The 13110-nt window shown below is 35.4% G+C and overlaps 2 protein-coding genes across 2 annotated transcripts; both read right to left on the minus strand.

Moving 5' to 3' along the window:
* Positions 1-356: 356 nt before the first annotated feature.
* On the minus strand, positions 357-3121 carry LOC131866224 (patatin-like protein 2). Its single transcript, XM_059215437.1, has 8 exons — positions 2990-3121; positions 2706-2896; positions 2435-2609; positions 2190-2351; positions 2024-2089; positions 1680-1901; positions 1382-1557; positions 357-519 (listed from the first exon to the last, which is right to left on the minus strand). The coding sequence occupies exons 1-8, from the start codon at positions 3119-3121 to the stop codon at positions 357-359; spliced, it is 1287 nt and encodes a 428-aa protein (XP_059071420.1).
* Positions 3122-10924: 7803 nt separating this feature from the next.
* On the minus strand, positions 10925-12452 carry LOC131866225 (patatin-like protein 2). The gene is made up of 7 exons (XM_059215438.1): positions 12321-12452; positions 12161-12227; positions 11918-12027; positions 11761-11826; positions 11417-11638; positions 11119-11294; positions 10925-11024 (listed from the first exon to the last, which is right to left on the minus strand). The coding sequence occupies exons 1-7, from the start codon at positions 12450-12452 to the stop codon at positions 10925-10927; spliced, it is 873 nt and encodes a 290-aa protein (XP_059071421.1).
* Between the last annotated feature and the right edge of the window lie 658 nt (positions 12453-13110).

The following is a 13110-nucleotide window of genomic DNA, read 5'->3' on the forward strand; positions in this document are numbered from 1 at the left end:
CATTATTACTGCTCCGGCCACATTGCTTCCCAGATTTTACGAAAGGAATATTTAAGCACACATTAGCTGTGTGGCTCACCAAAACCCTGAAATGTTTTTTTATTAAAAGCTCTACACAAAAATTCTAGCATAAGGTGTGACTGGAATGGAAGAAAGAAGTTCAGATGTTTATTCCAACACCATGGCCAGTGGAATGGTCATTCACAGAAAGTACAGAAGATGCGCTCTGTTTATCCCTCAACTACTTCATTATGTGATTCGTTATCTCTATGCAATTTGTATTTTCTGTTTAATCTGCTGTAAGCTTAATTTTTTTCTGTTTTCTTAACATTCTCATCTCGAAATATTTCTCCACATTATTGCTGTTCCCGCCACTTTGCTTCCGAGATTTTACGAAAGGAATTTGCAAGCACACAAATATGTTTCCAAGATGGTAGAGGGGAATCATCACTATTTAATAGCTCTGCACTGCGGACTGAACATGAATGATCTGATGTTAAGTGATTGACTTTAAGCTTTCTGTTGATTAAAAAATTTGGATAAAATAAGAAATTTTAAATTTTTTTTTTTCAAATTTGAATTGTTTTAAATGAATCTATTATTTATAAAACTAGTTGAATGAACATAACAAGGATAAGACTGGATACCCTCAATTTTTGATTTCTTATCATAATTGATTGATCAAGTATTAAATGTTTTAGGCATCCAAATAATACTGACTTCAAATCTTCTATAATTAAAAATACTATTAAAAACCAAACAAATATCATAATAACATCTATATTTTTTAATCCAACGATAATACAAACCATTCCCCGAATACAGTGTTATCAGTAAAGAATACAATAATAAGACAATTCCTTGAAGAGGCCCAACTAAGTGCTGTAGGGAACGTTTATGCATCCACTCCAAGCACTTTTGGAACGAATATAAAACTTACATTGCCTTGTTGTCCACAACTGCAACGCTATTAATATTTGGAGAACATAAAATAATAATTTAGCTATAAAAAAAAACAGAATGAAATGGCATCTATTAGTTGGCAAAAACACAGCTAAATCTTGAATTGCTGTGTTTACCATTACACAAATCAGCTGTGTGGCTCACCAACACCCTGATATGTTTTTTAATTAAAAATTATACACAAAATTCTAGCGTAAGGTGTGATTGGAATGGAAGAAAGAAGTTCAGATGTTTATTCCAACACTATGGCCATTCATAGAAAGTGCAGAAGATGCGCTCCGTTTATCCCTCAACTTCTTCTCCTTGGAGAGTCGTTCAGCCATTTTGGCAAGTGGAAATGATAGTTATGGTGAGAACAAAAGGATAGGAAACTAGGATCTGAAAATACAAGGAAGAGTTAGAGAGTTATAGGAGATACTTAGTCAATGCCATCCTGTTTGTGGAGTCGTTCTTCACTGTCTCAGGACGCCCAGTCTCCAAATTTAAACTTCTAACAGGCTTATCCAATAGTTCCTGGCCTTTCTTCACAAGATTCCTCAAGTTCTCGTCCGTACTGAGGTCCATCTTTGCTTCGCTTCCTTTTAGTTGCCATTCCTACAGTATGAAAGCCCACATGTTAACCATACAGAAAATTATAGCAGAAACATGGTCTGTAGAATTATAGATCTAGAGGCCTTATCGTTTCAAGGAACATTATTGGAAACTATGAAAAAGACCTGGATTCTAAGATAGTTTTCTTTGACATGATGGAGCATCAAAGCTGTATGAATGTTGACCATGTCTGAACTTGCATTCATGATAGATTCTATGAGAGGCGTTCTTCCATCGTGAGTAATCCACTTCAAGCTTCCCCATGTGGCAGCCTTTTTTGCGTCCCATTCAATACCCTCTTCTAATCCCGTTCCAAGAGAAAGTACAATAAAGTGGTCAAGGTGCTCCTGTAAATAACAACCTCTGGTTAACATAGTTGAGCTTCTAATTAATATTTCCCAGCATCAAGCATTCGTTTTATATGAGATGTTTATTCTAAATAGTATCAAAATACGATACAATACAATACCTTTTTGTCGACTATTCTTGTATCCTGATGAACTGCTCGAGTGACTAAGTTCATTGCTATCAAGGTCTGCATAATTAGAAAATTGTTGTGAGACCCTTATAATAGTTTATTGATGTGAAATAAAAATCTGATCAAAATCTCTACTCATGATACAAGCAGGCATTACAGGATTATTAGCCGCTACTCCTCCATCTACTAAGTTAAAAACTTGGGTCTTTCCGTCACTGGAATTTGTTGTAAACTGGTGAGATGGAAAATAGGTAGGAGCTGCAGTTGTGGAGAGGCATACGTCCATTAGATGTGGATTCTTCAGCGGATCTACTTTCGCCTGCACATATCATCGTAAGAATCATCCTCGTCTATTCTTCATCTTCATAACTCAAGATCATCCTATAAAATAAAATGAAATACCTCATGACTGGCGAAAATTGTAGGAAACTGCGTCTTGATATCGAAGGTGGGTATCACCAGGTTAGTAGCCGTATCACACAGCCGTCTTTCGTGAAATTTCTCTTGTTCTAAGATATCGACCAGATGTTTGCCATTGTATTTGGGACCAAAAATGCCGTGAAAAATATTCCATTTGCTACAAGTCCAACAACACGAGAAGTTTTGCGTAAACACAACAAATATTTGGTGCTAGAGAATTTTACCACAAATATTGCAATCACTTGCTACTAACCTTGGTTGAGGAAATATCAAACTCGCATTCTTCAAGTAGAAATCTTCAATTTTCTGGGTACTAAAAGGACGATTGTGTTTGTGGTCATTCGGGTCTGGAGTGGCTAACATTGTGGTGATGAGACCTCCAGTGCTGGTACCTGCCATTATATTGAAATAATCTGCTAGTCTGGCATCTTCCCCATCCAATTTCTGATAAAAACGAAGCATTTCAGTAAGTAATACATTTGTGCAAATAAAACTATATGAATTGTGCAGCTAAAGAATACAATTTATAAACTGTACCTGCAACTGCTTCTCTAAGAATTTGAGCAATTGCACAGGAATAAGACCCCGTACTCCTCCTCCATAGACACTCAGGATTCTAGCACCCACGTCCCCCGAGACATCGATTGGAAGAAGCTCCTGATTCGACATCGATTGCAAGAATTGGAAGAATGTATGGACAGACTTACAAGGAATTAGCTATATTGAATTTGCCCCTACAATAACTATGCATATATAGAGGATGGATGGAGGTTACAAGCACATGGTACATGGCTCTATATAAAAACATGTTAAATAATCATTATGAGGATATATAAACACATGTTAAATAATCATTATCCATCGGTCTGCGAGCAGCCCGAAAATGCCATAAACAAACCTTTCTTTTCACGTCTCCACCTTGTCATCATCGAGAATTTAAATTAAGTTATGTTTAATGTGACATTACACTGTTCTGGGGTCTTTTTCGTTTCCTAGCCGCCGCCTATCTGGTAAAAAATATTTTGCCGAATTACACTGTGTGTCGTGTTTCAATTTTATTTGACTTATAAAGTGGGACAGTTACGTGTTTCCTTAAAAATTACCTTGATGCCATGTATTCCTATTAAGATGAATCATGCGCACTATATATTTTTGTCTTTAGCATTTGAAGTCGAGTAAATTGATATAAACATGATTAATGATGCCTATTTTAGTCTTTAGGATAAATGAAATTATTTTGTAGCTTCTCCTAATTTCACAATATAGTAATACAAAAAATTTCTTAATTACAAGAAGTTCTCTATATGTATACACTAGTAAACTATCATGAAATTTTGATCCAAATATATATATGATGTTCATCGAATTTGAATATATATTTAATTGTTGGAACATTGTAGAATTAAGTACTTGTATTTAGATTAATTTTGAATAGCCACGCGATTGTTAATAACACTAACAAATTGAAGATCAACAAAATAAAATTAATAGGGTTTACCTCTAAGAGTGTGCTACGTAGCTATAAAAAAGGTATGCAACCCTCTTTTTATCCTTCTTTCTTCCTTCACTTTGTAACAAACCATCCATCCGACCCCTCAAAAAAATTAAAACACCCCTTTTAACCTTTACCTCAAGTGTCCTAAATGCAACCAAAGGCACATTGGTTGGGATATCAAAAATTGCCTAACAACCTTAATTTTCTCAATTTACCCCCTATTAGAATTGACTTCCGAGGTAGCTTAAGAGATACAAATTTTCTACACATTTAAGAAACCCAAAATAATGTTAACAACGGGGCGAAGGCTCTTGCTTTAGTGTTTGGGAGAAGATTGGCAATCAAATAAAGAGTTAGGAATCTTAACATAGAGGGGGACTTTATGTATATGATCTCTGCACTTAAAAAGCTAGATGCTCCAAGCTGGAAAATTAGGTGTATTAAGTACGAGCCCTGGAGTTTATTACTAGTGTTTGAAGCATAAACTATATCACATTGTTTTAGAGAAGTCAAAACCGTGGTAGATGCCTTGGTGAATAAGGGTTGTAGACTTCTTGAAGGTTATATTTTCTTCAATCATATTGAAGCTAATGAGGAAATCAACCTAGCTTTGGCTTTGGCTCGGGACATGTCAAATTAATTATTATCTAGCTTTCTTGTTTTTGCATATTTGTTGGATTTAGCTCTTCATTCCATTATCCCATGCTTTCATAGATGATGTCAACAATGTTCATATAGGAGGATTGTAGATGGCATCCACCTTTCTGTTGGTAGCACTTATCACCTGGTGGCACTCATTGTTGTACTTTTAAGGAATAAATCTTAAATGCACTGCCTTAACCTTCACACAAAGTTGTTGACGCCATGAAAATTAATTTGGAAAATGGTAATCGTAAATATTTTGAAGGAGAATTAGGTTTGTCTTCAGAAATAATATCCCCAGTTGCAGCGGATAAGATCTCAGATGTCTTTTATGTCATTAATCACCTTCTCAAAAGAAAAGCTTACTCAGTAAAGATACTGATGGGTCTGTGTCTTCTCAAATTCGATGAACAAAACTTTCTAGGGACAAGTCTCTCGTCGATCAGGTTGGGGAGAGTAACCTCAATTTTGAATACTTTATACTTTCATGAAAAATCATTTTTTTGGTCTCACATGGCTTAGATTTCGTTGGTTTTTGGGAAGCAAGAAATATTAAAAAATCTATTTTAATTTGACACTCTTAGCTTGCCCTTTTCTTGAAATTATATATGTTTATGGCCATTTGTGTATCTCACTCGTATAGGTTTGGGCCTTCTATATATGTTTTGAATGCTGTCAAATAATTATTTTTTAATAACCCCAATTTTTAATAGTTTACGTTTTCATGATAAAGTGTTGTTTGTGTCTCACATGACTCATGTTTCGTTGGATTTTTGGGAAAAAAGAGATATAGGAATCTACCATAATAAAAAACCACCTATAGGGATCTACAATTCCACAAACAATGCAACAATATGGCTAAAGTGGCAGTTGTTTATTATGGGTTGATCATGGCCAGGAAAAAGGGACTTAAGTGTGCCACTATTGAAGGTGACTTAAGAAATACCATCACGATGCTTAGGAAGGAAACAAAACCGGATTGGAAAATTAATTCTCTCATTGCCAAGTGTCACGAGCTCCTTCCCTTTCTAGGAGACGTCAGGTTTTGTGGCATGAGATGGGAAGGCAACTGTGTGGAAGATAAGTTGGTGGGGATGGGCATGCATGTTAATAATTTTAAAATATGCATCCACTTGCATGAAATATCGGTGGACGCTCGTCCCACGATCTTGAAGGACTCATCAATTAATGATGCATAATCTCAAAGTTGGATTTTTTGAAATTTTCCACCTTGCCATTTACTTTCCTTGTTGGTTAAGTTGGTGAGATTTAAAAATCATTGATGGTACTACCTACCACTATATTCCCCAAGCTTGTCAGTTCCTCAACTTGGTTTTATATCTTGCAACTATGGGTGGCTATTTGATTTAGACTAAACCTGATAATTACTCCAAATTCAAAAATAATGAGGAGGTGTGGGATAGGGTGATTAAAGAGAACCTATATAATTATGTTGAATGGATGACTAGCCATGAGTCTAAGCTCTCTCTTAATTTTGTTAATGCTTGGGACAATAGGAATGTGAACAATGGCAGTGTTAATTTTGTGGTTTTGACAAGGACTTCTAGGAAGGTGACAAGGTTGGACCTTGATGACGTGTCCTTCCCAAAAAATCCCGAAGGGAATTACGAGGATGACTTTGATCAGCTTTTTGAACGGAGAGAGGAAGTTTTCAAGCATCAAAGTGGCTACAACAGGGATGATCTCCTCTGCATTAGGAAGGATGTGGCTTTGATGGTAATGAATTACTTCACCTTGGATGGTAAGAAAAGAAGCTTCCATATGTAGACTTTTCCGATGCTATCATCTCCAGTATGGGGTATGAATGAATTTCCCCTTCTGGATTATGTCTTATTTTTCTCAATCTATTTGCAAATCCATGGAAAAGGGCAAACCCCCTCTCCACGACGGTTGTATATGGAGAGTGTATAGTTTCTACTTGCCTTTGTCCCCCTCTATTGAGGTCCCTTCCATTGCGGCTGGGTCTACCTCTGATCCAAATCTGAATATTTACCTTATTGTTACCCCGTCTAATTTTGTAGAATAGATTATGCCTCACTCTAGTTCTAAGTTTCCCAATAGGAAAAACCCTGCTATAATTGCCAAATTTAGGGGCATTGTTACTTCCAAATTTAGGGGCATTGTTACTACCAAGATGTGGGTGTCCAGTTTCAGATACAACAAGATGTGGTTAACGAGATTGTTCATTCTGGCTCTAAGTCTCTATCCTCGGAGGATTTAGGCTCCTCGGATAGCTTAAGGGCGGATTCGTCCCTTGCTAAGATTGAAGGAAACCCTAGTCCTCCCCCTTAAACCTCCCTTAGTAATTCCAACGTTAAGAGCACCACTTCAACTGTAGAAAAAATTGTGAAGCACCTGCATGAGGACGCTCAAATTCCGGAAGAGTTGATTGAATGTCTCTTCATGCAAATGAATGTGGCGATGAATAAGAACAATGGGCTTGAGGCGACAGCCAAGGTTGAGGCTAGGGACAACACATGGGTTGATGAGTTGGATGGGGATAGAGTTTGGAAAATTGCTAATGATCTTGTGGACATTATGGGGTAGTGGGAAATGGTGGGTGGAAATTTTATAGACATGGACTCTACGATAAAGAATCCGAGTAGCAAGCATGAGCTTGAAGAGGTCAATAAAACCTAGGGGGCCCTTAAAAACAAAATTGAGGAGGTCAACTATGCTTGCAGAGATGTGGCTAGCAAGAACAATGCCTCCCTATAGGCTATCCATGATGAGATAGAAATGAGAAGGGTGAAAGAATGATGGCGCATGGATTCCTTTCCCACGAGATCCGGCCCCAGTGCGTTGATGATTAAGGCTAGCCGTGACTCTGGGTTGGTCTCCTAAATGGTTCTGGGATTAGTTCAAGTGAAAAAATTATTTTTTCTGATAAAGTGCTTAGTTTGTGTCAAGATTGGCAGGACAAGGATACCCCCAAGTAGTAGGCCATCACTTGGTGCCTGTGTGAGAGAGATGTTTTGTGTTTGGTGGACCTACATTTTTTTAATTTTTTTCTTCTGCATGTTGGTTTTTTAGTTTAGGTGTTGGCTATCTGTTCTCCCTGTTAGGGTTTTTGTTGTGATTGGTAGGGTTTTTTTTGGTTGGTTGTGCATCCCTCATCCACTCTTGGTGTCACTTTGTGGTTATGCATTGGTACAGGCCTATCCCACCTTTATTAATCAAAACAATATGGGGGTAAACACAAAACCATCCTTGCTGAGAACTCTATCTCAGAAGCATGACTGAGATTAGGTCAAAGTAACAGCTTGGTTAGAAGAAAAATTTGGAACAGTTACTTGAATTGAAGACCCTAGAAGAAGGCTTTGGCTTGAAAGAAACCTTCTAAGATTAGATTTGAGGGAAGGGGAATTGAAAAAGGACACTGTGAAGACTACCAATTGAGAATTCTTGGTTGGCCTCTAAGAAGGAGCTTCTTCAAACATTGCAAGAGACATATTTATGTATTTCATTATAGAGAAAGAGGCTAAATTTGATGCAAATGAACATAGATTAGAGTTACAGACCGAATCCTTAAACACCCTTATTTCTTCATTGTGGGTGGCATGATAGGCTAAGGTGAAATGACCTAGATTGTCCATATGCTCATCCACTATAGTTAACTTATTTCTATCACATTTTGTTGAACCCAACAATCATATTTAGGTTGAATAACAATAGATTGACAAGAATTTTATACAGATCAAGAAGAAGACAAAACAAGAGTAGAATATTTGCATGTTCTAACGAATGGAGATCGCACCTCAGAAAAATGCCCATCTGATTTCCTAATGTTTGAATGATGTCCAAATCTCAATATTCCAATGGGAGAGAGTGCCAAAATACCCAAAAGAGGGAAAAATTTATTATGGTTAAATGGGGGTTAAAATTAGGTACCCATGATTGAGTAAACAAGCCAAGACCCTCAAAAAACCAAGATTTGCATCTATGAGCACAATCTTGATCAGACTTAATAGAAAATATCATAATAAAAAATTCACTACCATTATCGTTATAAAAAAATTCATTGACCCCAATTTGAAAGCTTATTAATATTTGGAGAGAAATTCCAGATCTTACCAATAAGAGCCCTGCTTTGAAGCTATGAGAGATATCTTGAAACTCGCTCCTCTAAAAATGACACTTTAAATACCTCATTGCGCTCCCACTGACCAATATTTTGAGAAATAAGAGGCTTCTCATAAACCAAACGACAGATTGGTTCCTTACTCACTCACCTTTTAAGATCCAACTTTTTTATACTTAAAGTAAATATTAATTAAAATTCAAGTTATAATATGATTAATTGAAATATTTAAAGCTAGTTTATAGTTTTTTAAAATTTTGATTAATAATAAATATTATATGTATTGTATTTTATATATTTTCAATCCTAAATTGAATCATTATATAGTTAAAATAAGATTATATAATTTTAGTTATAAAAAAAAAATCCCTCTTAAATTAATTTAATGCTTTCTAATTAATTATTTTTATAATCATATCTTAATTAAAAATATAATATAATTGTGATTCCAACTTAATCTCTCTAACTATAATTATAACAATAAATTTATTCTTAAATATAATTTTTTATTATAATTATCTAAAAAGATTATAAATATATTTGAACTATTTTCAACTTTGATCTTAATCTTTATTCTACCTAATTATGCCTCATCTTAATTTTAATCCTCATTAATTTTGATTCCATAAAATTAAAAAATTTAAATATTATAAAAATAAATGAGATAGAGTAAAATCTAAGCATTACTAAAGTCAAACAATAATTCATTTCAATTAATCGAACAAGATAGGCTGATCAACTATTAAAATGATTTTAAATACAATAGTAACATCTATGCCATGAGTAGCTTGTAAGGAGCATTATAAATGGAAGAATCATGTCACACATTCAATGCAACGACGATACAAACCAGTCCCATGTACAATGTTGTCACTGAATAATGCAATAATAAGACAGAATTCTTTGAAGAGGCCCAACTAAGTGCTGTAAGGGACGTTTATGCATCCACTCCAAGCACTTTTGGAATGAACATAAACCTTACAATATTGGCTGGTCAATCTCTAATTATTCAACGTAATTAATGTTTTGAGAACATAAAGTTATCATTTAGCTGAAAAGAAGACAGAGCGACATGGCATGAATTGCGTTGTTTGCTGCTACACTAATTAGCTGTGTGGCTCACCAACACCCTGAAATGTTTTTTTATTAAAAGCTCTACACAAAAGTTCTAGCATAAGGTGTGACTGGAATGGAAGAAAGAAGTTCAGATGTTTATTCCAACACCATGGCCATTGGAATGGTCATTCACGGAAAGTACAAAAGATGCGCTCTGTTTATCCCTCAACTTCTTCATTATGTGATTCGTTATCTCTATGCAATTTGTATTTTCTGTTTAATCTGCTGTAAGCTTAATTTTTTTCTGTTTTCTTAACATTCTCATCTCTAAATATTTCTCCCCATTATTGTTGTTTCCGCCACTTTGCTTCCGAGATTTTACGAAAGGAATTTGCAAGCACACAAATATGTTTCCAAGATGGTAGAGGGGAATCATCACTATTCAATAGCTCTGCACTGCGGACTGAACATGAATGATCTGATGTTAAGTGATTGACATTAAGCTTTCTGTTGATTAAAAAATTTGGATAAAATAAGAAATTTTAATTTTTTTTTTTGTCAAATTTGAATCGTTTTAAATGAATCTATTATTTATAAAACTAGTTGAACGAACATAATAAGGATAAGACTGGATACCCTCAATTTCTGATTTCTTATCATAATTGATTGATCAAGTATTAAATGTTTTAGGCATCCAAATAATACTGACTTCAAATCTTCTATAATTAAAAATACTATTAAAAACCAAACAAAAATCATAATAACATCTATACTCTTTAATCCAACGATAATACAAACCATTCCCCGAATACAGTGTTATCAGTAAAGAATACAATAATAAGACAATTCCTTGAAGATGCCCAACTAAGTGTTGTAGGGAACGTTTATGCATCCACTCCAAGCACTTTTGGAATGAATATAAAACTTACATTGCCTTGTTGTCCACAACTGCAATGCTATTAATATTTGGAGAACATAAAATAATAATTTAGCTATAAAAAAAAAACACAATGAAATGACATCTATTAGTTGGCAAAAACACAGCTAAATCTTGAATTGCTGTATTTACCACTACATAAATTAGCTGTGTGGCTCACCAACACCCGGATATGTTTTATAATTAAAAAGTCTACACAAAATTCTAGCGTAAGGTGTGATTGGAATGGAAGAAAGAAGTTCAGATGTTTATTCCAACACTATGGCCATTCATAGAAAGTGCAGAAGATGCGCTCCGTTTATCCCTCAACTTCTTCTCCTTGGAGAGTCGTTCAGCCATTCTGGCAAGTGGAAATATTAGTTATGGTGAGAACAAAATGATAGGAAACTAGGATCTGAAAATACAAGGAAGAGTTAGAGAGTTATGGGAGATACTTAGTCAATGCCATCCTGTTTGTGTAGTAGTTCATCACTGTCTCAGGACGCCCAGTCTCCAAATTTAAACTTCTAACAGGCTTATCCAATAGTTCCTGGCCTTTCTTCACAAGATTCCTCAGGTTCTCATCCGTACTGAGGTCCATCTTTGCTTCGCTTCCTTTTAGTTGCCATTCCTACAGTATGAAAGCCCACATGTTAACCATACAGAAAATTACAGCAGAAACATGGTCAGTAGAATTATAGATCTAGAGGCCTTATCGTTTCAAGGAACATTATTGGAAACTATGAAAAAGACCTGGATTCTAAGATAGTTTTCTTTGACATGATGGAGCATCAAAGCTGTATGAATGTTGACCATGTCTGAACTTGCATTCATGATAGATTCTATGAGAGGCGTTCTTCCATCGTGAGTAATCCACTTCAAGCTTCCCCGTGTGGCAGCCTTTTTTGCGTCCCATTCAATACCCTCTTCTAATCCCGTTCCAAGAGAAAGTAAAACAAAGTGGTCAAGGTGCTCCTGTAAATAACAACCTCTGGTTAACATAGTTGAGCTTCTAATTAATATTTCCCAGCATCAAGCATTCGTTTTATATGAGATGTTTATTCTAAATAGTATCAAAATACAATACAATACAATACCTTTTTGTCGACTATTCTTGTATCCTGATGAACTGCTCGAGTGACTAAGTTCATTGCTATCAAGGTCTGCATAATTAGAAAATTATTGTGAGACCCTTATAATAGTTTATTGATGTGAAATAAAAATCTGATCAAAATCTCTACTCATAATACAAACAGGCATTACAGGATTATTAGCCGCTACTCCTCCATCTACTAAGTTAAAAACTTGGGTCTTTCCATCACTGGAATTTGTTGTAAACTGGTGAGATGGAAAATAGGTAGGAGCTGCAGTTGTGGAGAGGCATACGTCCATTAGATGTGGATTCTTCAGCGGATCTACTTTCGCCTGCACATATCATCGTAAGAATCATCCTCGTCTATTCTTCATCTTCATTGGCTAACATTGTGGTGATGAGACCTCCAGTGCTGGTACCTGCCATTATATTGAAATAATCTGCTAGTCTGGCATCTTCCCCATCCAATTTCTGATAAAAACGAAGCATTTCAGTAAGTAATACATTTGTGCAAATAAAACTATATGAATTGTGCAGCAAAAGAATACAATTTATAAACTGTACCTGCAACTGGTGCTCTAAGAATTTGAGTAATTGCACAGGAATAAGACCCCGTACTCCTCCTCCATCGACACTCAGGATTCTAGCACCCACGTCCCCCGAGACATCGATTGGAAGAAGCTCCTGATTCGACATCGATTGCAAGAATTGGAAGAATGTATGGACAGACTTACAAGGAATTAGCTATATTGAATTTGCCCCTACAATAACTATGCATATATAGAGGATAGATGGAGCTTACGAGCACATGGTACATGGCTCTATATAAAAACATGTTAAATAATCATTATCCATCGGTCTGCGAGCAGCTCGAAAATGCCATAAACAAACCTTTCTTTTCGCGTCTCCACCTTATCATCATCGAGAATTTAAATTAAAGTATGTTTAATGTGACATTACACTGTTCTCGGGTCTTTTTCGTTTCCTAGCCGTCGGCTATCTGGTAAAAAATATTTTGCCGAATTACACGATGTGTCGTGTTTCAATTTTATTTGACGGATAAAGTGGGACAGTTACGTGTTTCCTTAAAAATTACCTTGATGCCATGTATTCCTATTAAGATGAATCATGCGCACTATATATTTTAGTATTTAGCATTTGAAGTCGAGTAAATTGATATAAACATGATTAATGATGCCTATTTTAGTCTTTAGGATAAATGAAATTATTTTGTAGCTTCTCCTAATTTCACAATATAGTAATACAAGAAAATTTTTATTTACAAGAAGTTCTCTATATGTATACACTAGTAAACTATCATGAAATTTTGATCCAACTCTATATATATATATAT

This window comes from Cryptomeria japonica, unplaced genomic scaffold (genome assembly GCF_030272615.1).
Source record: "Cryptomeria japonica unplaced genomic scaffold, Sugi_1.0 HiC_scaffold_135, whole genome shotgun sequence".
Lineage (NCBI taxonomy): Eukaryota > Viridiplantae > Streptophyta > Pinopsida > Cupressales > Cupressaceae > Cryptomeria > Cryptomeria japonica.

Coding starts and splice junctions, on each gene's coding strand:
- LOC131866224 (XM_059215437.1), bottom strand. CDS start 3,121: ATGTCGAATCAGGAGCTTCTTCCAATCGATGTCTCGGGGGACGTGGGT. Junction 2,897..2,989: donor TCTTAGAGAAGCAGTTGCAG/GTACAGTTTATA, acceptor CGTTTTTATCAG/AAATTGGATGGGGAAGATGC. Junction 2,352..2,434: donor CAATTTTCGCCAGTCATGAG/GTATTTCATTTT, acceptor TGATATGTGCAG/GCGAAAGTAGATCCGCTGAA.
- LOC131866225 (XM_059215438.1), bottom strand. CDS start 12,452: ATGTCGAATCAGGAGCTTCTTCCAATCGATGTCTCGGGGGACGTGGGT. Junction 11,639..11,760: donor CAAGAATAGTCGACAAAAAG/GTATTGTATTGT, acceptor TGTTATTTACAG/GAGCACCTTGACCACTTTGT. Junction 11,295..11,416: donor AAAACTATCTTAGAATCCAG/GTCTTTTTCATA, acceptor TTCATACTGTAG/GAATGGCAACTAAAAGGAAG.